Below are 26,418 nucleotides of genomic sequence, written 5' to 3' on the forward strand. Positions count from 1 at the left end.
AAATATGCACTGCTATAAATGGAAAGCATAGCTGCTCATGGGAATAAAGAAGATGTATGGCAAGATGGATAATTGACTTACATAATACATTTTCAATCCAAATGCAAGTTACAGTAAAGCAAGGGGACAAAACAAGCTATGAAGAGTCCCATAAACAGAACATTTTTTAAAAGGTGACTAATCGCATTCATGGAGTGCCTTGAAGAAAATTAATCCGGCTTGCAGCCCTACAATTTCAAGGTTCTAAAACTTTCTAATAAGCAAACATTTTTCCTAACGTCGTAATGTCAGTGTTTTTATTTGTAAACATTTGTCTACATATAATTATTATACTTATTGTGATCACAGTAATCTTAGTTCTCAGTTGTGAATGTATAAATGCATATTTGAGTAGAGTGGAGTTTTCTAGTTTTGAAAGAGCTTGTTTTCATCTGAACATAAGAGGCTACCATATAGTGTGTCAGATCAATGGTCTATCAAGGTCATTATTGTCTAACTCTAACAGGCAGTGGTTGTCCACTGACCCCCATCCCCATCTTTGAATATATATACATTTCATTTAGCATAGCTTGTGTGGTCTTTTTTATGTTTCTAGCCCTTGGCCAGCATGTAGTCAACAGAAATAAATGGCCAACACACAGTATTAAACTTCATAGGCCTGAAAAATGTGCTCCAAAATATATTAAGTGGCATCCCAAGTGATTTATTTGGACCAGTCTAGACTGATCTAGTCAGATCTTGTCAGATCCCAGAAGATAAGCAGGATGAGCCCTGGTTAGTAATTGGATGGGACACTACCAGAGAATACCATAGTTTTTGTGCAGAGGAAGGCCATGGCAAACACCTCTGTTAGGCGCTTTCCACACAGGCCAAATACAGTGTCACAGGGATGGCAAAAACGCCGTCCCTGGGAGAGCGTTCGCACAGGACACGTTGCTGCTTCACAGCAGCACCATCCTGGCTTTCTCCGGGCAGCGTGAAATGTGTGAATGGTCCCTAAGCCTCCACCAGCATACTTCCGTGCGTGTGCGGAAAGGGCCTTTGTCTCTTGCCTTGAAAACCCAATGGCAGAGGTGGGATCCAGAAGGTTCTCACAGGCTCCCAAGAGTAGGTTACTAATTATTTGTGTGTGCCAAGAGGGGGTTACTAATTGGTGATTTTTGCCTTAGTTACGCCCCTCCTCCCAGCAGTAGCGCACAGAACTTGAAGCATAGTAGGAGGTGCACCGGCGTGCGTGGCAGCCTGGGCCTGCGTGCATTCGTTTCTTGCCCAAGGACTGGCGCAGCAGCTGCATCCTTGACACAGCCCCGCCCAGGAATGCCCTGCCCCCAGAATGCCTGGCCACGCCCCCGTCATGCCCAGCCCAGCCCCATTGGCGCTATGCCACAGTTTGAATCCCACCACCATGGGAACCTGTTACTAAAATGTTTGGATCCCACCACTGCCCAGTGGGGTTGTCATAACTCAGCTGCAACTCGAGGGCACTTTACACACACAATGACTTGGGACAACATAGGAAAACGTTTATGAACAAAACATTACTTGAGTAGTATAATTATGGTAAACAAAACAATGGCTCACAGACCAGAAATATTCAATCTTCATTCCAATTCTGAAAATAAGGAGGTCTCAAAAGTCTGCAGCAATAGTCAAACTGTCACTATTGGAAGTTCCTCCTGCTGTCCTGCAGCAACATCAGAAGATGCACCACTGAGCAAACATCTTTGTGATGGATAAACGCCAGAAGTAAATAGAATACTTTGACACAGAAAACACTGGGGAACAGATTATGAATCACCTTGTAGGCAAGCGAGAAGAAAGAGTTGCATTTTTCTGAAGTACTAAGTAATTAAAATAAAACTGTACATTTCTATTCCCAACTCCCCCACAATAGTTCCTGTGCTTTTGGTTCAGGAAAATATGTACAAATATATACTTATTTTGGGCAAGGAGGGTGATACTGTAATAAATATTGCGAGTAGGTTTTAAGAAACAATATATTATGGTACTGCAGTAAGAATTGCTTGTTGTATGGGCTAGCCTGTTGCTTGCACAGAAAGTGTAAAGATTCCTTAAGAATCATTAGAAAATTATGTCTTTAAATTTTGTGAATAACTTGGTTAGTGGCAGGGACCACCGAATATAGAATCCAACTATTGCGGGAGAATGGAAACATTAGATGCTGTATTCTTATTATAATAAGCTTGTGTGAATGATGTGAGAGGAAAAATTAACTTTGTGCGGTCACCAGTCTACCATGTCCTTGGCAGCTTATAATAATTTAATGCTGTGATTGACATGAATAATGAGAAGGTGTGCATGGTCTGCATTTTGTGCATAGCCAGGTCTTTGTATGCCCTTCCATTTTGGCATCTCACAATGGCACTACATTAAACTAAAATGACAACACTGTTTATTTTTCAGAGACCTTAATTGGAAATATTTTCCCTAGTTACACAACTCTGTTGCATTTGTGCCGTTAATATTTTATTGATGTATGGTTGTTGTGGGTTTTCCGGCCTGTGTAGCCGTGGTCTGGTAGATCTTGTTCCTAACATTTCACCTGCATCTGTGGCTGGCATCTTCAGAGAGCACCCCAGTGATTCTGGTCGTGAAAGCCTTCGACAATACACTGGAAAATATATCTGGAAAATATATCTGGAAAATATATGCTACTGGGGGGTATTTATTTTTCTTTGCATGTATTTGGGTGGAGTATATTGACAGTTGTGTTGGTATGTGCTCTGGTGGTTTGAATGTGTGTGATTCATTTCAAACTGGAGTGAGGTGAGGTGGCAGAGGGAGGGAAGGGTTTGTAATATCTAGTGGATTATTGAATGATTTTTGAAAAGTCCCCTGGTTTTTGCTCTTGGTGTTTCAGTTCCAGCAGCCAGGTTTTGTTGATTTTTAGACTTTTGTGTTGAAACTGTCCTTGTGTTTGTGATTTTCAGTTGCTTCCCTATGTAGTCTGACACAGTTGCTGACAAACACAGTTGCTGTCAGAGTTGTCAAGAATGTTTATGTTATCAAATAAAATTCTACTCGGGCTTGGGCTAGAGTATGTTCAGCTACTGCTGATTTCTCAGGTAGGTTTAGTCTATAGTTTAGTCAGAATGCTATGCTTCGTAGTCTCTGTGTATCTTGTCCACAGCTGAACCTTGCACCTCATCTCACTCCGGTTTCTGAGATGAGTCACACACATTCAAACCATCAGGACACATACGAACCCAACTGCAACTGAACTCCACCCGAACACCTGCAAATTCACCTTCTCCCACTCCAACCTGGGAGGTAGAAAAAACAGAAGTACACAGAACACTCCATCCTGTGTCAGAGAGAAAAACCCATCTTACCATGACATGCCTCTGAAGATGCCAGCCATAGATGGGGTGAAAAAATAGGAGCTAAAACTATCAGATCATGGCCACACAGCCCAGAAAACCCACAACAGCCAGTTAATTCTGGCCATAAAAATCTTGGACAATACTTTCTAGTTACAGTAGACATACAATACTAGGTAGCTCTGTTGTAGTTATTCTTCAGCTGTTCAGTTACATTTTTTTTCTGTCAAAATGATATTCTGTAGTTTTATTTTCAAGGCCAGTACATTTTGGCCAAAGGATATTGCATTCCTCTTTATCTAATATTTCTGCTCCTTGTCAGTTATGGAAGCTAATAATTTCCAAAAACTTTCCCTTACTTATTGTCAGTTCTCAGCTGACAAACATTTTTCTGGATTCATGTCACATCCTCTATTAATTATCTTGGCAAGTAATTGTTGCCAAATTCCTTGTAATCTAGAAGAAATTGTAGTTCACAGATAAAATACAACTAGTACAAAGCATCTTTTGCTGGAGCTGCTGCTACCAATTAATCTAGTTAGTAGCATATCCAAATTTAGGATCATTCCTCTGCTGCAAATCTGCTGAGACACTGATAGAACAGTTGTATTAAACCTGTTATCTCCAACATCAGGTTTGGAGGAAACAGAACAGAACAGTATTTTTTAAATAGTAGATTTACTATTGAAAATTACCTTGCCACATTGAAAGCAGCCTCTTATACTCCTGTACCTTAAAAAACAGCTTCTAGTATAGCACAGAGCAGCTGGGAAACACCCAATTTTACCTATATATCTTCCAGACATTTCCCTGGGCTGGGGCCTAAGTTTGGAATGATCTGTTTGTTTGATCTTATCTAAATTTAGGGCTCCATTTAAATCCAAATAAAAGTTGGTTATTTTATGCTTTTAAAAATCTGACCATTAAAATGTGTCTGTATAGCATTATAAATACTCTGCTGTCCTATTTCCACACAAAAAATGTTGTGAGGCCATTGGAAAAGTATTAGAAGTATGCAGGGTTAGTTAGTAAGCTGAAGTCTTAAAAGCAAAGAAAGCTGTAGTTAATTTAATGCCATTGAATCATGAATATGAAATATAACACATTTTACAATCTAAGCCTTGTAACAGAGCCCCGATGATAAATAATCTGGCAGAGATGAAGAACAAAGTCATAATTTCTGAAGCAAACATTAAACATGTGGGTGACTTTACAATCTAATGTACGAAATGAATACAGACAAGGAAAGGGATCAAGATATTTTAGAGCCTGAGACAGAAAATCCAAATGGCATTCCCCTCACCCATGATTTAAAACAATCATAACAGCAGACAATTTTCTACCCTTTAGTAGTACTGTGAAGTCTGCCTCTTGGCACGGGCAGCTTCAAAATGCCTTTTGCTAGGGCAATACTTGCTGACATTTCTAAATAAACTGATGTCTCTCTTCAGTTAAAAGGAATCTGTGAACCCAAAAGTTTTGTAGAGGATGTTCTGTTTTAATTGTTCTGAAAAGTTGATACAAAATTGAAAAGAATTCGTACTTTGGGGCACAGCTACATCTATAAGAAGCTGGAGGAAATTGATTGTGCCATCCTAAACACCTTCTAAGTCAATTGAAATCAATGGGCTTAAATGTATGTGAACCCTGTTCAAAGACTAATTGTACCACAAATCTTAGAGATTGTAAAGAATCTGATGGATCATTGTCAGCCTCAGTGAAGATGCAAGAAGTAGTTTAAAGATTTCGTGGACATTTTTGAGCTTTTCAAATGAAAGTCATATCTCCTCATCAAACTGGAAAGTAGTGTCATAAATCCTTGTGAAATTTTTTGTCAGTGTTTTTATATTATTGTTAAGTAAGGCTTTTTAAATATTTCCTTCTTAATTACAGGAAGAAGAACTGGAGGCCCAGATTTCATTTCTCCAGGGACAACTGAATGAATTGGAGGCCATGTGCAAATACTGTGCAAAGATGATGAACACACATCTGGGTAAAGGATTTCTAGATATAAAAACACTGTAGAGCCAGATCCTTCAGATTCATTCTACTAACCCCCACCCTGGGGGCGGGGTCTTTATTTTCCAAACTGCTTCTTGATGTGCAACAAAATATAAATTCAACTTTACATTTGTTTTTATACATTGAGACCATCTTTTTTTACAATGAGACCATGTTTAACAAAACAAACAAATCTTTTTCTAAAAAGCTACTTAGAGGTCTCCAGTGCAATTTCATTCCAGTTTTTATAGTTTTCCTTCGTTGTTGTGTGATTGTTTTGTCATTTTTAATACATCATAGATTTTTATCAGCTGTTCTCTTTTAGTGAGAACAGAGTAGTTTTTCCAGTGTCTCACATAAACTATCTGTACAGTTGTAATAAGGCTCCATCTTTGAGATATCTTTGACACAATTCTTATACAATTTAAAATTATATTTTTGTTTTTAATGGTATTAATCTCTTCCAAATTCTTTCTAGCACATTTTGTATTATTTCCTTAAAACATTTTGCCCTATAGCATGTCTACCACGTGTAAACGAGATTAAAACCCCATCCAAATGGGGGGGGGGGCAGTTCAATAGAACTGGGCTGAGCTCACGCTGGTGTATTTGCCTACCCTGCCGGTGCATTTAGCAAATGTGCCAATGGGGTGGGCAAACAAGAAAGTGGGTGTGCATGGCCAATCTTGTGGTATTTGACCTGAAAGCGAGGCTGGCCATTCCGAGCTGACTATAGTCAGCTCTGACCTGACCTTTCACGCCACAGACACTGTGACTGGCGCCCCAGATTTACACCACCAAAGGGATAACATAAGTCCATTCAGCCCCATGGAGGGCTTTTGGCTGGTGGGAAGGTTTTTTGTTTCTCCTACCTTTCCATGCTGCCCAAAAGCTCTCTGGAGGCAATGGGACAGCACAGTGACAACGCGGCATCCCAGCACCTCAAGTTGTGAATGGAACTGTTAATTTGTTTGCTATATAGAAACAACACTTCCCTGATATCTGCCTTTTCATTTTTTATAATCTTCAGAGCAATGAATACCAACAAATTAACATTTTAAAGTAAGTCTCTGTTAAAAATAAGCTTAGTAGAAAAGAAATAAAAGTCCTAATCCTCATCACTTAATGCGTCTCCTAAATCCTTATGCCATTAATCTTTATAGTTCATATAAATTGGGATATTTAATACAATCATTACTTGACAGATCTTGGGTTTTCCCTTGAGTTATTACCAAGATTTCCTTATCCTCTTGAAATGTCTAAATCCAAGAAAGAAATTGGAAGGCTGAAAACTTGGAATTATCCCTGTAAAAAACTACCAGTTTGAAATCATTTTTTTCTGGCCGTTTCCGCACGAAGGCGGAAGCGGCCGGGTCGGTGTTTACGACGCCGACCCGACGACGCTGGGACCGTCCGCACGGACGGTCCTGGAAACAGCCGGGCAGCTGGCGCCAGCGGAGCCGGGCCGGCCCGGCATCCGGGCCTACCGCTGCGCGATTCGCTGAGGTTTTCCGGGGACATGCGCCCCCTAACTCTGCGCGCCTGCTTTCCAGCCAAGCGCGAGGGCAGGTAGGGCATAATCCCCAGGCCTACCGGCTGACATCGCCTTTGAGGCCCGGGGATCGATGGTAAGTGCCAGGTAAGGGAGGCGTAAGCCGCTGCCGCTCGGCCGGCAGCGGCTTTGAGTATGGGCAAGCGTTCCCCAAAGAAGAGCCTCAAAGCGCTCTGGGGAAACGCCGGGTCAATAGCGACGGGCGGAGCGGCGGCGAGGGCATGGCGCTGGCTGCAATGCAGCTGCGCCTGTGCAACATGGCGACCTGCGAGATGGCGTTTTTACCGGCTCCCCCCAGGCGCCAGCCACCATTCGTCTTCGATCTTGGAAACAGCCTCTGTTACAGAATTTTAAAAATCAATCTTTTTTACTAGCATAAAAATACAAAAACAGCATATATAAAACTCACAGCCCTAACTATGCAAGAATTTAATTACCTGGTTATTAAGTGATTTAATTAGTGGCCCTTTGCAATATAAGTCTCAGGACTAAGAAGGTGACCGTTGTTTCCAGATTCTTCATAGCTAGTAAAGAACAGGTTATTTGGTCTTGAGATCAGCTCAAGATCTTGAGCTGATCTTGCAGAAATTGTGGTATTAAGTAGTCTTGTTCATATATCAGCATAGAGAGGACAATTCAATAGGATATGTGAGAGAGTATCTGGTACATTGTTCCCACAGATACAAACTCTTCTGTGGAAAGGGATTTTCCTGTACCTTCCGTCCATGACTGAAGAAAGAAGTTACAATGAGCCAACATGAAAGCTCTTTGTTGTTGCAATAATGAAATAGTGAAATATTTAGCTCCTGATCCATAAGGGGTCCATATTCCCAGAGCTCTTGAAGAGCAGACACTCACATTTGTAGCTAGCAGGACATGGCATTCATGATCTCCTAATCTTTTCTTGATTTCATGCAGGATATTGTCCTCCTTGCAGGATGCCAAGCACTCCAGATTTATGCCAATTTTATTGATCTTAGATCATATCAATTTGGACCAATCCAAAATGTATTCATCTTCAAGTATGTGAAATAATAGGCTATTACTGTTAGATTTGAAATGAAGTTTTAGCCAACATTTAATTGATTGGACCCAGACTTTTGTTTCTAAAAATAGCATCCCCATTTCAAGGTATATGGTTGTGTTGATGACGCAATTTGGAATTCCGAGTATTCTGGAAAAAAATATGCTTGAATTTGCTCCATTTTGGCATCAAATATCTGAATCTGCACTGGGACTCCATGTGGTGATAGTTTGGGTTTTAGAATTTGACCACAGCTGGAACAGATTGGTTTCCCTTACAATAGTGAAATTGGGCAGCTCCTGTTAGTGAACATTTAACTGCTGTAGTCACTTCAGATCTATGCATAGACCATTTCCGTCTGTACCTATAGGTAATGCCAAGATATTTAAATGTTTTTATGTTCTCAATGTGTGGATGACCCAGAGACCAGTTAGTTGGTTGCCAGCACATAGAGAAAACTTCCATTTTTAATTTATTGTAGGTCATTTTGAATGCATTGGCTTGGCAATATGTGGAAAATGTCTTTAAGTAATGTTTAAGGCCAACCCTGGTTCAAGATAGTACAACTGCGTCATCTGCATAAAGAAGTGGGATGCTACTACCTCTTAAGTTTAGAGGGATGTCCATTGATGTTCCAAAGATAACTAATTAAATTGTTAATGTAGATATTAAGGGCACTATAACATAGCCCTGCTTCACACTTTTAGAAGCTGGAATCTCAGGGATTAAGGAGCCTGCAGAATTGAACTTTACCTGGCACACTGATGAAGAGTATTGTTTCCAAATAAGTAGAAGTAAACACAAGTGTCCAGCACTCAGGGGGCTTGAGAATCATTTCAGCCAGAATCCCATCTAGCCTTGGGAATTTGTTTCTCTTTAACTGAGTGATGAGCTAAAGTAGTTCATCTGGCTCCACAGGTGGCCAGGAAAGAATGTCCAATGGAATGGACAGTTCCCAGTCAGTTGTGATGGTTTGGGGTTCAAAGAAAAGACAGTGATAATCCATTGTTGACTTGCAATTGAGGGATTAAGCATTTTCCTAAGAAGGCCAGATACTAGCTTCCAGAATTGTTTACTATCGTTGATACCCAATGCCTCATATAACATTTGCCAGTTCTTGGAAGAAGGAAGTTATTTCTTCATGGTAACCAACTGTTGGAAAACTTTCTTCAGATGTAAATAGCTATTTCCTGCAGGAGAAAAAGGGGGATATAAATCCAAACTCTTCTTCTAGCCAATAAAACAGAACCTTTTTGTGACTGAAATTTATTAAAGTAGCTCACACTTGATTTTTTCCTTGACACATTCATCATCAAACCAGGTAGAAGAATTAGCAGACCATACAACAGCTGGGCTTGATAGAAAACAAAGCGTGCTGGCCATATTAGAGAGTAGGAGAAGCAAAGTAGTGTTAGTTAAATCCCTCCTAAGCCTTGGATAGGAGATGATTTCTAAAAATGATACATGTATGCAAGTATTGAAGCCATTTGCAATTTATGGAACTTTTCTTGGAACTAATATTGAACTAATATTGAAATATACAGGTTATTTCTGTCAACCAAAATAAATTACAAGGGTTTTTGATCAATGATATGCAATGATATGCATTTCCAGTTTGGCACATTTCAAGGTACTTGAGCAGCTTGTTTACTGATCTCACATTCAGTAACTTTGCCATAATTAACTGAACTTCAGATGCATTTTATCTAATGTTTCATAATTAGGAAAATAATTTGTTAAAAAAATGTCCAATTTTTCATATCTTTCTACATTATGACAAGATACTACTTCTAGTCAAACATGCCAATTCGTAACCATGGGTTTGATCCAAATGCTGCCAAAATTATAATTGTGTTTCCTGGAACGTGAAAGAGGAAAAGATGAGTTAGAGCAGTAATTTTTGTTTGTGTGTTTATACAAAAGCTTCCTCATTAAGTGTTCATCCACTTCTTCTGCTGCACCACACAATGACAACATAATTATATATTTGGGACCTGCTTCTATGTTTCTATGGAAATGAACGTTGTGCCTTGAATAATATAAACACAGCATGTGCAAGAATAATACATTGGTTCTTGTGGTGAAGACTGATAAATGGGGAGAGGCTTTAGATTTTGCAGTTAGTCAATTATAATGGATGCAAAGAACTTTGAGATCACATTGCTTCCATTAATGACAGAGGAGTTTTACTGACTCCTGTACTTTCAGAAAATCATACCGTTTGTAACTATTAAGTAAATCCAATAATTCAGAGGGTCTGTGGGAACTTTGGTATATTTATTACTGAGCAGAAGTTTCTAAATAAAATTGTCATTTTATAGAGTGGTACCTTAGCATTGTATGTTTGTATTTACTTAGTAAACTAGTCTTCTGTGTCATCCTGTTAAGTGGCAGGGAAGCTTTATATTCACCAGGTTCCAAAGATTTTTTTATTGTGTGCATGTGTAATAAAAAAACACAGTTCCGGTTGGCAGGATGATATGGGGAGTAAAGACAAATAACCATATGGCACTTATATATTCACACTTGTTTGTAACTCGTAACAGATTCTTTGTATTTACTCAGCAGGATGGTCCAGACAAGCTACGTAGATTGAATGAGGTCACCCTGGGGTGGTTTGATAATCTGTATAGGCTCACAGTGCAGTCCATGGTAATTTGGGGGGGGGGGGATTTGATGGCGGACAGGGACTACAATACTGCAGTGCAGTTGCACTGTCTCAAAAAAAATTGGAGAGTTGCAGAGGAGATGCAAATAAGCCAAAATCCCCCAAACACCCCAACTCACCATTCTTTTTCAGTGCTTATACCTGCTGTTTTCATGGCGTAAGTCACTAGCAAGCATGGGGGTGTTCCTAAGCTGCAAGCCCTGTGAAAGCAGACTAAAGTTGGCTCCACCTTGGATGTGCCCTTTGAACATCCCCAGCAGTGCCAGCATGGACTCCTGTGGTGAAGGATTGCCATGGAGTTGTGTGGTGCCTCGCCCTGACATATTTGTCCCTTCCACCAGTACATTTATCCCTTGGGCTGCCTTATGGGGCATCCGAGTCACTGCACCCTCGTACCACCTCCACAATACCTTCCACCACTATTACCACCCAATGTGGATTGCACTCTCGGTCATCTGGCTTGCCCAATATTGACATATACACCATTGTAATACTAGACATGTGAAGGAAAACATGTGAAGGATTTTCCCCCTTTTTTTCTAATGAAAAATTTGGAGAAGCACTGAGAAAAATTTCCTGTAAAATTTTCTGTTTTCAAATAAATAATAAGTTTTTTCACCCTCAAACTATATAACATGAAAAGTGTACAGACTTTTTCAATTGTTCTAATGGAAAAACTGGGTAGCTTGGGGAAGCACTGAAAAAACAACTTTTTGAGTAAGAAAGCATTTGTCTTCGAACACATTTCATTCTTCTCAGAAGATATGCAACATGTCACTTTCCCCTCTGTTCTCCTTCCCATATTATTTGCTCTTTCTGTCCTCATGACAGCACCCATATTTTCACCTTTCCCTGCTTATTTCTCTCCTTCCTACCCACTAACTAACCAACCTTTTTTTCTGCTACCCATCTTGGATCTATTGATATTTATTTCTTCATTTATACCATACTTTCCCCCAAAATAGGACCCAAAGCAGCTTACATCATGCACCTCTCCCCCATTTTATGCTCACAATAACTCTGTAAGTTATTTATTTTGGCTGCTGGCTGCTGCCAAACAATAGCTTGTCGTGTGGAAGTCATGAGGTATCAGGTTGCCCAGTGGCTGCTGCTAGGCCTGGCCCTGCTGTTGAATCTTCCTCTACCTTAAACTTTTATTTTTCCTACTTCTCAGATAGTGCACCAATGTGCTGTGGTGGCATAGGGTTGTTTTGACCGGTTAAAGTTTCCTAGCTATTTCATTGATGTTCAGAACAGAAACCAAGAGGTTAGTCAATTAGTCTCATTTCCATTTATGCTGTTTTGAAGTTCTTTCTATAAATATAACACAATGGTACTATTAAAATTAAATTAATTAGTTTTCATATGAGGCTTATGGGAGGATATTTTGCTTCCTCCCCATGAACTAAAATGGGAAGGAAAAATTAATAAAAAGCCTTTACGAAGCTGTAGAATATCTTTGTTGATAAGCTTCCCAAGTTCTTGGTGAGGCAAGATCTTTTTTCCCCAAAAGAAGCTTTCTTGGATTGTCCACAATTTCCTGGAGGCTTTAAAATCACCATTTGAAGATAGCTCTGACTGACATTATGTCTGTGACTTGGACAAAAGTAGACTAAAACAGCACATTCTGTGTATGCTTAGAACCTCATTCTGTATTGTACATTAATTTACAGCTTTCAAACTTAATGCTTTGTCCCCAAGCATTCTCCATTGATGTTTCTAATTATCAAGAGAGTTCTGACTAAGGCCCCTTCCGCACACGCAAAATAATGCGTTTTCAAAACACTTTCACAACTGTTTGCAAGTGGATTTTGCTATTCCGCACAGATTCAAAGAGCACTGAAAGTAGTTTGAAAGTTCATTATTCTGCATGTGCGGAATGAGCCTAAGACAGAGAGGAGTTCGTCCATCATTAGTAAATACTCATGAATGTTTATTCTCCCTTTCTTTCTAGATATTTTTTAAAATATTTATAATATTCCATGGGGTAGTCATACTAGTCCATTGCAACAAAAACAATAATGAATCTTGTGGTAACTTAAAGACTAATAAATTCATTGTGGCACAAAATTGGATTATCTCACTAATCTTTCTCTATGCTAAACGTAATATCTATACCCTACCCTCATAGGGTTTACTTTCTAAACTAAAAACCTTATCAAAGCCACTGCTATAGAATTGTCTACTTGTCTGCTTTTCGATCTCCCAAGTGTTCTTAAAGAGCTCAAATGTGCAGATCTTCATGATGTAACAAAACTCTGCAATTTTGTACTACAATTAACATCTGTATCAGGGGACTGGAAGATAGTATATGTAACAACAACTTCTGAAGGGAGAGCAAAGAAATTACACCCTTATTAGCCGGGCAGTCAAGCAGCACAATCTGGGGGGGAGCCAAATTCTCCTCTGGATGCAGCATGGGCTTCCACTGGTGTAAATGCCCTCTCTGGGGCATTTACACTAGCAGACGGGCAAATATGCCAGTGCCTGGCTGCTGCAGCACTCTGCAACACCCAACTGCGACGCCTGCCTCACATCGGCACTTGCACACCATCCCCAGCCCCAGTGTTCCGGGAGCATTATGGCAGATGGGGCCAACCTTAATCAGCCTCCAGACCCCTCTCGGCCACGTCCGTAAGTGGCCCACATACGATTTTCATGATGTATCTGTTCTCCCCTTTGGAGGAGTTGGAAGGGAATTACTTTTTCAAGCTTCCTGTGCCATGGGAAAGCCCTGTGGAGCTGGCAGAGCAGCAATCAAGTAACCCCATCCCTGTCTGCCTCAGCGCTGGATTGAGCTGTTGACCTCAGATAAATCACTGAAAAGTATTATCAAAACTGGATCAATATTTGTTAACCTGGAATCCAGGGATGCTTGGGAATACTTGAATCTTTTGAGAGGGCAGAGGGTAGGCCCTTATTGTGCCCATCTGGTGAATGCAAAAGTAAACCACTCAATTTTATTCATTTATTTTATTTATACCAACCAGTCCTAACCTCAGAAGGCAGTCCAGAAGGATAATATGAACAATGTTATTGTTAAGAACACCGTCAGTTCACCTTGGAGGACACATAACAATAGATATCTGGGTACTTTAATCTCAGGTAATTTAAATCGCATTATGCAACAGAACCTTAATCTATTGATTTAAAAAGTTGAGAGGGCTTTGGATTACTGGGTCAAGTACAAAATATTGTGGATGAGTCATATCTCAGTTCTCAAGATGAACGTACAACCAAAGATCTTGTTATAATGACACTTTATCTGGCAGTTAGCCATCCATTCTAACACAAATTCAATTGAAGTTTAATAAATGTGTAGGGCAGAACAAAAAGCTCAGAATCTGTAATCAGGTACCATTACAGACATAGACCAGCAGTGGGCTGGCTGCACTTAACATAGAAACATTTTAGTTTGCTTCAATATTGCATGGGGATGTGTGGAGACTCATTTCGTCAAAAAGAATACTAACACAACTTGTTGGAATAGAAATCGGCCGCAGCCCAAAATTTATTTTAACACATAAACAAGAAACCTAGAAGCTGGGCGAGCATACCAGAGCACATCCTGACCCCCAGGTAGCAAACCGCTGAACCTGGTTATAGGGCAGCCCAAGCTGACCCCTTAGGCCCTTCGGACAGAACCCCTGTCCGGCACATCCCCCGAGGGAATGGAACAGGAAGTTACTAGGTGCCACATGGACGAAAACCCAATTTGTGACACCCCTCCCTGCCGGGCAGCGAGCTCTCAGCGCAGCCCCCAGGCTTGGCTTTCGAGAGCTCTATCGCCACCACGGACCTCATATGGAGGCCCCCGAGGTGGGAAGGACCGGCATGCAAACTTCTGCCTTCCCCAAATAGGATGTGCTCTTATGCCCTACCGCCACCGAGCGGTCAACCAACAGCTCCCGCCCCAGCTTCAGCAGCCCAGAGTCTCACAGCTCAGTGCGTGCCACAAAGTCACTGCATCAGAGCGAACGGATTCCAGCCAGCTCAGTGCGGGCCGCGAAGCCACTGCAGCAGAGCATGGCGGACATCATGCAACCAGATGTCCTGGCCCCAATCCGATAAGTGGACTCCGTCGGGCAAAAACAATGCTGGCAGCGCATGGGACAAATCAACATGGGGAATAACATCCCCTCCCATGCTCAATACCAGCCGGGCTGCGGACCGACAAACCTTGGACCTGACTTTGTTAACTCTGGCCGGAGCCACAGCGTTCCTCCAAGTCTTCCGCTCTAGCAAGCACGACCAGAGCAGCTTGGTCTTTGGCATCTTGTGACGAAGTAACTTTAAGTCATCCCTCATGGCGTTCTGCAATGCTACTCCCTTGAAAGCCGGAATGTCATTTTCCCCCAGTTGAAGAACTATTGCGTCTGGGAAGCCATACTGAAGCACCGAGTTCCGCAACTCGAAGAGCAGAGAAGACCACCGCATGCCTCGCCTTGCCAGCCAGTGAATGTCCAGGGAGCTGTCCAGTCCAAGGTGTTGTCCCCAGCCCGACTTCTTCGCGTAGCGCCCAGCCCAGTAAACAATACTGTGGCCAACCATCCAGACTAGGTAACGACGGGCCACCGGAACTATAAAAGAACAAAGTTACAACGAAAGGTGAGGCCGGACATAGACACGATAAGCCAAAGATCTCCAGCGGCCTAAAGCCTGAATTTCAGTTGCAGAGTGTCCCTCTTGAGAGGCCGTGGTAGCTGCCCCAATCCGAAAGGAGTGGGAACCGAACTGCTCTGCTGGGAGTCCTAAAAATTGTAAGCACAGCCGTAACACAGCCGTGAATTGAAATCTGGACACTGATGCTCCATCATTGTGGATAAACAGGGGACCCTGCCCTTCAGGGCGGACAGCTAAGAACGCAGCTATGCGAGCCACCGGACAGGGTGCCCCTGGTGGGGAGGGGGCCAATGTCACTCTCGTTCCTCGACGCCGCTGGTCAGTCTTGGACCCCGCCAACCATATGAGTAAGTTCCCATCGGCCATGGACACATCGGCCCTTTGCAAAGCCTTAGGAGCCAATGATGTGGTGGATGGGGCCACTAGCTCGCTACACCGAAAGGCCCCATAGAAAGCCAAGGTAAACAAGGCTTGGAACAGTGTAGACTCATAGGTAGAGTCACAAACTGAGTCTGTGGCGTTGAGTAAAGTTCCCAGGAGCTCCTTGGTGATGGGACGCCTACTATCTTGCGGTCTGGGGGAAGCACGCTGCCACCCGGCCACTGCTCTTCTAGCTTCAAAGCAGCGGGAGTGGTCAGTGATCCCCAGGGCCTGGCTGAAAAAGGAAATGGCCGCTAAATGGACCTTAATAGTCCTGGCAGCCCTTTGACGGTCCCTCAAATCAACCAAGTACCGGAGCACCAAATCCTTAGCAAACCCTTGTCGAACAGGCTCGCCGACGGAAGCCGCAAAAGCCAAGAAGGTGCTCAGGGCCCCTTCATACGCGCGACGGGTAGCTGGAGCCAGTGACTGCAAGACACCTTCGGCTATTGACTGCCTCCAAGACGCCACAGATGGTCGGGACACCTCTCCGGAAATTGGCTGGCATCGGGAGCTAGTGAGCGAAAGCGGCTGACCTGACGACGAGACAAAGCGTCAGCTATATCGTTAGTTATACCTGGCAAGAACACAGCTTTAAATGAGATGTTATTAATCAGGCAAACCATTACAAATTCCCTTACTAGCCGCATCACCCGCTCTGACCGGCTGGACTGCCGATTTACCACCCTGACCACAGCCTGGTTGTCACACCAGAACTTAACTGCATGGTCGCGAAACACATCCTTCCAGATGTGAACCACAGCCACCAGAGGGAACAACTCCAGGAAAGTAATGTCCCTCAAAATTCCAGTCTGAGACCACGCTGGTGGCCACTCCCCTGCACACCACTGGCCCCTGAAATAAATACCAAAGCCTATCGAGCCAGCTTCATTGGTGTGAACTTGAAAACTATCCTGCAGCTCCCAAGGAACTTGCCAAAAGGAAACTTCGTTATAACGCTCCAGAAAATGTAACCATACCCCTAGGTCTTGGCGAAGACCAGAAGTAACCCTGATGTGATGATGGGGAACTGAATAGCCCGCCAAGGACCTTGCGAGGCGGGAACAGAAAGCCCTTCCCGGGGAGACAACCCTGCAGGCAAAATTTAGGTGCCCGAGCAGGGACTGTATTTCCCGCAACTTGCATTTCCTTTTTGCACAGGTGTGTGCGATCAGTGCGCGCAATGTTGTCAGCTTGTCGAGGGGCAGGGAAGATGTTCCTGCCACCGTGTCCAACTGAATTCCTAAGTAGGTTAAACAAGACACGGGCCCTTCAGTCTTGTCGGCCGCCAAAGGAACCCCAAGCTCCGCCGCCAAGACCTGAAATGCTGACAACATCATCGCACATTCGTCAGAGCCAGCTGCACCTACAAATAAAAAATCATCCAGATAATGAGTAACTTTTGCAGATGGCATGCGATCCTTGATTGCCCATTCTAAAAAGGTGCTAAATTTTTCAAAGGCTGCACAAGCTATAGAGCAACCCATGGGCATGCATTTATCGACATACCAATTTCCTTCAAATTGAAAACCTAATAGTTCGAAGTCCCTGGGGTGTATGGGCAGCAGCCGAAAGGCTGACTGTATATCACATTTTGCCAACATCGAGGCAGTTCCCACCTCCCGGATGAGACTCACTGCCTCATCCACAGTGGCATACCGAACAGAGCAGATGCCTGGGTCGATGAAGTCGTTCACCGACCCCCCTGCGGGGTAGGACAAATGTTGTATCATCCTATACTCCCCAGGGGCCTTTTTGGGGACCACCCCAATAGGGGAAACCCGGAGGTTGGGTAACGTAGGCTGTACGAGGGGCCTGCGATTCTGCCTGCCAAGCATTCCTTTGCAATTTTGGCAGCCACTACCGCAGGCAATTCCCTGGCTGATTTCAAGTTGGGAGCTGAGGTTGCCACCCTGCTCCCTAAAAATGGGATGTGAAAACCAAATTGAAATCCCTCCTTTAAGTACAATGCGTCTTCCTGACACGGATACCTGTCCAGCCATTGGCATAAAGGTTGCACACGCACAGGGGAAGGGGCGAGACTCTGCAGAACCTCCGGGACTTCAGGCCTTCAAGGGGAAGGATCCTCCCTGGCCGCCACCGTCCTTCTTAAAGTTGCCGGAGCCAGGGTTCCGGCCACGCCGAAAGGGAGGCCGAGCCAGTTGCGGGCATTGTACCCTGGTGTGGGCCCCAAAACAACGGGAACAGCTGTGCTCGAACCTGCATTTATCCCTCTTACAGGAGCCTTGGTTAAAGGCCCAGCAAGCTAAGCGGGGCGGGTCCCGCTGACCAAACCCTTTTTTCCTCGGCCCATCAGCCCCAGTTGATGCAGTAGCACCAGATGACGCAGTTTTAATTACATTTGTCATCCACGTCTGATCGTGTATTAGATCCCACCTGCGCCCCGGACGATGTGAGGCACTCTTGCGGAATGCCTCATCGTACTTGATAGCAGCCGCATCCCCTGATAGGGATCGTGCCCTCAAAACATTGGCCCAGTGAGCAGACAGATGCCAAGCCCTTAGTGGGTAAGCAGCTCCTATCAGAGCCATATATTCCGCGAACCCTTTCAGCCAGTTGTCGAAGGAACGCTCAGCTCTTTCTGGGCGTTCTCTTCTCTTCTTAGCTGACCGGGAACCTGTCTCTTCTGGATCCTCTTCCGGCCGCAGAACCGTGAAGATATCCACATAGTACCCATCCAGGGCACGTTCTCTTAACTTCCTCGGCAAATGGGAGCCTGGGGGGTCCCCAGGGTCCCATGCCGAGCAGAAGGCTGAAGCCCCTAAATCCCCGGCACAGTCCCCTATGGCGAGCTCCCCTTTTCTCCTTTGAGTAATCCAGCGGGGGAGAGCTGGCACCTTTTCCCCTCTCTCCCAGTAATCTCCCGCTGCCTGGGCGGAATCCTCATCTGTAGACTCACCAGACGAGGATGAGCTAGGGGACCGCCGAGAAGATCTAGTACGACGAGAGGCCTTTTCCCCCCTCCGTCTGCTCCTGGCTCTGGCCCCAGCAGTCTGGCTGGAAGAGCCTGCTGTCGCTTCAACACTGCCCTGGCCTGGCAGAGTACTACTCCCCGCTGCCGACTCTGGTCCCGGCACCGTTGGTAAGGCAGTTACCGAAGGAGGCCAGGCCCCCGAAGGTGCTTGGTAACCCAAGCCCTGATGGAGCTGAGTCCCCCCAAGAGTGGCGACAGGGGAACCCAAGTTCTGCTGGACCTGTGTCCCCCTAGACTGACCACTGTAAGCACTTTGAACTTGAGGAGGCCACAAGCAAGGAGGCTGGTTCCCCATGAAACCTCCTGGCCACTGCCCAAAACTAGGGGAGGGGTTGAACTGGCCTGGCCAACCCATACCAGGGTTAACATTCATGCCCATATACGGAGAATATGGATAAGTATATGGCATAAAAACAGAGTTCCCGGATATGGGCAGGCCGCTTTGGCCATGAGGAGGCATGAGCACTGAGGGGCTATTCACCCTGCTCCTACTAGAGGGAGACCGAGGCGGGCCTGAATTCCCCGGCCGCGGCTGCCCCAGCACCTCAATGCTAGGTCCTTGCCCTAACCTGACGGGCTCTGGTCTGACTAACACGGGTGCTGCAGGTGACCCAGGCACCCCTGTGCCAGAGGAGGAGGCAATTGCACCTGTCGGAGCAAGAGGGTGTACCACGTCTGACCCGAACTCCTGAAGGGGTCCAGGAGTGGGCCCCACCTGCCCCTGCTCCAAAACCCTGGGAGGCACTGTCGGGCCACCTTTCCGTGCCTTCTTTTTCGTACTTTTTGGCTTTGACGCCATTGCATCAAATAACTCTATTATTTATTTATATATATACAATTGCAGTGCTCCTGCAGAGTGTATATAAAATTGAAGAGTTCTTGCGGAGTTACAGTGGTCTCTAAAATCCCACCTGCTCTACTCCTTGAAATTGGGTTTGTGACAACTTTCAAAGTCCCCGCCACACCTTTGCTAAATGTGGAGCCTTAAGAAACTTTAAAATGGCCGCCGCCCGTGAGAAGGGGGGGGGAATGCAAAATGAAAAAAAAATGCAGGCCAAAATGGCCGCCGTTCCCTTCTCCCGCAGCGAGTTAGGCCGCGCCACAAGGCCTGACAACCAAGCCTCCTTTAGGTTCAGCCAAGACGCTCAACCTTGGATGCCCCACCCCGGACGCCTCAGGAGCAAGCGGATGGCCCGCTGGTCATCCGCTGCACCAGACGGACGCCCCAGCAGTCAACTACCCGACTGGGTGGTCAAAAGGCGATGTCCGCCTTTGAAGGGAACGCCTCGTTGCCGCCCGTCCCCACCGCGGACGCCAGACGCCCCGCTAAAGCGACCGGCCGAAGTCTGCTGGAACAGCCAGACGCCGCCGGTGCCCTCCCTGGGAAACAAGCGACCGGCCGAGGTCTGCTGGTTCAGCCAGCCGCGACCGGTGCTGTTTAAAAGCAAGGGGAAGCGAGGAGTCAGCGCCCGCCCCGGGCCCTTTGGAGAGAACCTCGGCCGAACGCGCAAGCAGCCGCCCCCGCCGAAGGCCGCGGCAGCAGTCGCGCGTCCGACGACCCGGCTCTGGCCGCCTGACGGCGTTCCGTCCCGGTGAGTGGGGAGGGGTGGGGGTAAATTGCCCTGGATAAAACCGGCAACGACGCTCCCTGGAGTCTCGGCAAGGCCGATACTCCTCTCCCCAAGGCCGCAAAGGAAGCTCCAAAACCGTCTCCCTTTCGATGATCAGGCCTTGAAAGAGGCCCGGCCCCCGCCGACGCAGCCTTTTAAGGCCGCCCGAGGCCCCTGTCACGTGCCGGCACCCGGCCACGTGACCGCCTCATTCGGCCGGCGGGAAGAAAAGCCTCCAATCGTCCCTCCCCCCTTGCAATGGCGCCTCCAGGCTGAAGCCTGGGGCGCGATTTAGCAAAGTAAAGATTAGCACCAATTTATTAAGAGCATAAGAAAGAGCCTGCTGGATCAGACCAGAGTCCATTTAGTCCAGTGCTCTGCTACACAGTGGCCCACCAGATGCCTTTGGGAGCTCACATGCAGGATGTGAAAGCAATGGCCTTCTGCTGCTACTGCTCCCGAGCACCTGGTCTGCTCAGGCATTTGCAATCTTGCAATGTCCAACACTTGAACTCCTCAGAAGAAGGGCAGTATAAAAATATAACTGATTAATTTTTCTGCTACTGATGGTTTATTTTCTCTATGTTACTTGGGAAAATTGTGCAAGCTATTTGCAAATTCCTTATAGCTCTTTGGTCTGTTATATTTTTCCACAATTTTTCAATATATATATATATACAGTTGATCTTCGTGTCAGACCAATTGTTCCTCTCCCAAATTGGACTATTTCCACATTTTGAATTTAGTAGGTTGTTTTGTTTGTTGCACAGCAAGCTAATATATTTCAGTGTCCCTTGGAATTTAACCTTTTTTGGTTTTGATTGAGAGGCACATCAATACACTCTAGTGATCAGTGAAGCTGCAAATTACAGCTTCTCTCTAGAAGTGCTTATCAAATTGTTGGTATTGTTCATTTTTACATCCAATGACTAAATTCTAACCTGTGTATGAAAAATCACTAGGAATATATCACCAACCGTTAGACATTTATTTTGAAACAAATGCATCTTTTGTCACAGTAGACAAATTCTGAAGCATGTACAGTGATTTCATATTTTGTGAAGTTGAATGGGTTTCATCTGCTTCTGAACAACACCAGACGTAACTCAAGCAGGCTATATATGTAGGACATAAAAACAGCATTTTGTCTTGAAAATAATGTATATGTCTCATCATTCAGCTTCATGATATCCTTGTTCATTGTTCCAGTAAAGATGTTCCAAGCTTTGCTTCTGTTCTAATGCAGCTTGTGCAATTTTTATTATTTCAAGATTGATATTACAGTTGATGACAATGTCAGACAGGAAAAATGCTTCAAAGCAAACATGCATACAAGATAGCCTTTTTGTCATATATGTAATACAAGCTTAATAATAAAAATACAGTCTCAAACTAGGACAAAATTATAAAATACTAACCTGCATTGCAGAATTTAAAATGCCTGTTTGCAGTTATTACAGGGGTTCTTGAATTCATATGATTATTTTACTCTGTTAATTCAGGTGGAAATGAAATTTGATTAACAACTCACACATATTCAGACCCCACTGGCGTAATGCCCATTGGGTAAGGTGGGCAGCTGCCCAGGGCATCACCTTGTGGGGGGCATCAAAATGCTGGGTTCGTTTTTGGGTATTTTAGTGGTTTTCCATTTTTGGTCTGCAGGGGGCGTAGTTTTTAGGCTAGTGGCACCAAAATTTCAGCGTATCATCAGGAGACTGTCTTTATGCTACCCCCCAAGTTTGGTGAGGTTTGGTTCAGGGAGTCCAAAGTTATGGACTCCCAAAGGGGGTGCCCCTATCCCCCATTGTTTCCAATGGGAGCTAATAGGAGATGGGGGCTACAGTTTTGAGGGTCCATATCTTTGGCCCCCCTGAACCAAACTGCACCAAACTTGGGGGGTATCATTAGGGCAGTCTCCTGATGAGACCCTGAAAGTTTTGAGACTGTGACTTCAGAAATGTGCCCCCCACAGCCTGCAACCCCCATTGACAGCAATGCAGAAAACTCAATGCAGAACAAAGATTGTTGGGCAAATTTCTAGGATGTTCCTGCAGGGGGTGCATTTTTGGATGTATCAGCACCAAAATTTCAGGGTATCATCTGGAGATGATGGCACCCCCCAAGTTTGGTGCAGTTTGGTTCAGGGGGGCCAAAGTTATGGATCCTTAAAACTGTAGCCCCCATCTATTAGCTCCCACTGGAAACAATGGGGGTGGGGCACCCCTTTGGGAGTCCATAACTTTGGACTCCTTGAACCAAAGCTCACCAAACATGGGGAGTAGCATAAGGACAGTCTCCTGATGATATGCTGAAATTTTGGTGCTGATATGTCTAAAAATGCACCCGCTGCAGGCACCAATGTCCTGGTGCAAAAGACATTTGGTCGTGGTAGAGTGGCCGCCCATGGGGTGGGGGGCATCCAACTCAGGTTTTGCCCAGGGCTACAGTTTGCCCAGGGCTGCCTCGTTACGCCCCTGTCAGACCCAATCTAAAATCCACTTGAATAAAAAAAGCTGAATACTTCTAGTCAGAGTCTTTAAGTCTCTTTTAACACATTCACCTGACATTGGGATTAGTGTCCTGCCCCCTCCATATGTCAGTTACCAATATATTTCTTTACATGGGGGTCTGTTTTAACTTTCTCTTCATCCCCCTTGATTAGGTTGTTCAGTTCCTTCATTTTTTATTTTTCTTTCATGCTTTACATGTTCTTGTTCCTTCCACATTCCCTGGTAGGAGGTATGAACTTCTTTAAAGCAGAGAATGGAGGAAAGCAGTCTTACCACACTTCAGCAAATACTCAGCCCATAAAGAATACACAATGATAACTTATGTGGATTCAAACCCTCCTACGTATCTTGTTCCCCAAAGAATTCCCACAGGGAGAAGCAGAGCTAGATGGATTTTTCAACCTCATTTGGAAAAATAAAAATTACCTATTGGAAGGCATTTATCCATACACCCTTAGCAGAGCCAAATGAAAATGAACAGATTCTCAGATTAAGGTGAATAAAGAAATTTACTCTTAAAATCTGAGGCTAGTGAAGAAGAGAATTTCTACATTATGTATACACCACAAACCATGATTACATTTTGGCTCTTGTGCCATAAAAGAATTTACAAACCCTAAATCCAACCACTAAATCATTCATCAGTGCATACTGGATCTGGGATTGAAAAGGAGTACGGGCATGAATGGAGATTTCCAGTGATCCAGAACGTAGGATTTGTTCTGCTGCCTGGCTATTAGGTAATTATCAGATGTGACTGACAATAAGGGGAAAATGTGCACATGGCAGATTATAGCTTTACTGTGACCTGTGGCTTGTACTAGAGAAAGCATGTTTTCTTTACTGCTTTACCATCAAATCATGTATGGAAATCCTGAACAACGACTGTGAAGATTTTTAGAGGGTTATCTCTTTTTAGGTACATACAAAAAAGTGTATTTATGTTAGCTACCTGTGTGATTGTTATGTTGAATTCATGTTGAATTTATTCTGGTTTGGGCGTGGTCCCTTATGAATTGTGTTTTGGTGCTGCAGGAAATATTCAGGAAGTCATATTGCAGGAGCACTTAGAGAAAGAAGATGAGATTCTAGTTTCCCTGGCTGCACTGAAACAGGTATTGCATTAAACAGAATGTTTGATACATATGTGTTCTGAATTTGTATATTTATTGCTAATTATTATGTAGAAAGATTGCCAAATGAGTATCTCTCTCCCCATGCCAATGCTAAAGCCATGGAAACCGCTAAGTATTGTCTCTGACCTTCTCCATTTGGAAACTGGAAAAAAGTGTCCTGGACCTTGCATTGGCTGCCTTAGAGCTATAGAATTGCAGCCAAATCACAATGTATAGCTGGGAAATTGTTCTGACAAGTGAGTGAAACAATAAACGGTAGTTTCCTTTTCTTGCTTCTCAACCAAGATTATAATACACTGTTTAATCCTGGTTTGCAGGGAAGAGAACAAACTACAGGTTGTTATCTGGGACATCACAACAGATTTCTGCAATGCATATGGGGGAAGGGAGAGCACAGGAGCCTGGAGATTTTCCAGCTTGTTTTCATCCCGGACAAACTGAGTTCAGTTTATGATGCCTGAATGCATCACTGAATGCATTAAGTGAATGTCAGCTGAGAATCTCATGTGTACCAGCTTCATGTGATAAAGTAGTGCATATCGACAATATTAGTGGCTGACCCACTACTTTAGGATTCCTTCCTACTGAAAACAAGTCACAGAATGAATACCCTTGGATGGCAGGCTAGACTTTTCCATTTGGTTTGATCTACATATGTAGAAGTTGATTTCATTTTAAATAACATGTTCTGTTTGTAATCTATTAAACTTTGTGTTTTGTATTGGGTAATCTGGCATAAATCAAAGGTCAGGAATAAAACTTCTAAATAAGTGAATCTGCTACTGCCTTTGGTTCCTTAACTCTCCCCTGTACAACTGGTGTTAAAATACAAATGTTCTCATTAGGAAGATAGAATAACAATATGATGTATCTTGGAGGATTCATTCTGCTTCCCTTTTTTTATGTGTGTCAATTTAGGCTTGGTTCATACTTATACAGTGCCCTTGATCTCTGTCACCTTGGGCAGTCCTGTGGGATCTTAGGCACCCTTGTCTCTGCCTGAGGTCTTGTAAGTCCCCTCCCCTAATTTCTTATATGGCAGCAAACCTTTTCTGCCCTGCCTGCTATCATTCAAAGATGCACTGTGGAGTGACTCTTTTAATCACACACACCATCTTTCTTTTTGATATGCAATGTGCATTGTAGTTGTGCATTCAGTGGAAATATTAGTTATGATCTGTGTCTGCTCTCTTGCAATTTGTCAGTACTATGTAGGCTGGCCCCAGGAAATACTTTAATCACTGCACTGTGACATACATCAATGCTTTAATTACATCTGGGGAATTGGCATACTTGATTTTTTCAAATACATTCCATATATCTCACCGTCCTTGCTAGGATGTTCGGTGATGGTCTGATGTTTTAGCTATGAAGCACAATTGTCACTTTTGTAAGATTCCCTGGGCAGTTCAGGCCAACAATGAATAAGAAAGCTGTTTGTGAAAAGGTCTTGCCTTTAAGTGGCAGATGTTAGATACAGCTCAAGTATATTTTTGCCCCCTCTTCTTCCCTGACAAACAGATCAAGGATATTCTGAAAGGTTCCCTGCGTTTCAATCAGAGCCAGCTGGAGGCCGAGGAGAATGAACAAATCACAATAGAAGATGATCACTACTGTTCCAACTATCAGAGCAAGGGGGCCAGTGATTCTGCAGAAAAGCTTTCTGTCACAAAGCAAGTCCTCCTTACAGTGAAGCAGGTAATGTGTACGCATTTTTAGAAGAATGTGTGGGTACTTGCTGAATTTTTATAGCTCAGAAAATATAACATGAAGGAAAAAGTGGCATTTCTGTCTTTTGTGTGTTGTCTGGTAGGCAAGGCCCTTAGAGTTCAAGGCAACTTTCCTAAGAAAATATGCAATGAATGCCTTAGAAGGGTTTTGTTTTTGTTTTTTTAAAAGCTATTCAATATAGATTCAGTTTTTTAAAAATCTAGATAGAATTTCAGCCTTCCCTTGATGATATAGGGTAATAATACTTTTGTCATTATTCTAGCCAGTAAGGTTGTTTGAATCTTTTGTGTGTTCTGTTCAAGTATTTTTTGTGAAACTAAGGATTCTGCTCACAAACAAAAGTGCTAAAAGTTTGGTTTGTCACACTGAAAATACATGCTTATAACCTAAAGGGGGCCCTCGTAAGATCATCAAAAGCAGACTCTAAAATTGTATTACTGTGATTGAAAAAGGCTACACTAAATAGAATTTATATTTCAACTGACCAGGTGTATTTTCTTTCTACTAGAGGATTCTTCTCCTTCTGTTCTCCCGCTCCCTTTTTTTAATAAGTTGAGATGAGATTTGAACTGCTTTTTCTGCTCTTCACATCTGTCCAGCCACCTCACACTTCATGGGTGATGAAAAAGAAACACACATTGTTAAATCTTTTGCAGGCCATTTTAAAGTATTTTTGTTTGTTTCAGCTTACTGAACTTTAGATAGTCATAATAGGTTTCCTTCTATTAGCAAATACTCATCAGGAAAAATGTTCTGAAAAGCCATATGGCACTGGGTGTAAGGTTGTTAACTTTCAAAGGCACT

At 43.8% G+C, this 26,418-nt stretch overlaps 1 protein-coding gene across 2 annotated transcripts in view; it reads left to right on the top strand.

The window, feature by feature from the left end:
• TBC1D5 (TBC1 domain family member 5) overlaps positions 1-26,418 on the top strand; it is a 336,693-nt gene that overhangs the window by 305,254 nt on the left and 5,021 nt on the right. For both annotated transcript variants that reach the window (XM_048510711.1, XM_048510712.1), the window contains 3 exons: positions 5,235-5,334; positions 23,783-23,862; positions 25,405-25,581. In XM_048510711.1, the coding sequence (XP_048366668.1) occupies positions 5,235-5,334; positions 23,783-23,862; positions 25,405-25,581 (357 nt within the window). The remainder of the gene's footprint in view (positions 1-5,234; positions 5,335-23,782; positions 23,863-25,404; positions 25,582-26,418) is intronic.

Source organism: Sphaerodactylus townsendi, linkage group LG11 (assembly GCF_021028975.2).
Source record: "Sphaerodactylus townsendi isolate TG3544 linkage group LG11, MPM_Stown_v2.3, whole genome shotgun sequence".
Classification (NCBI taxonomy): Eukaryota; Metazoa; Chordata; class Lepidosauria; order Squamata; family Sphaerodactylidae; genus Sphaerodactylus; species Sphaerodactylus townsendi.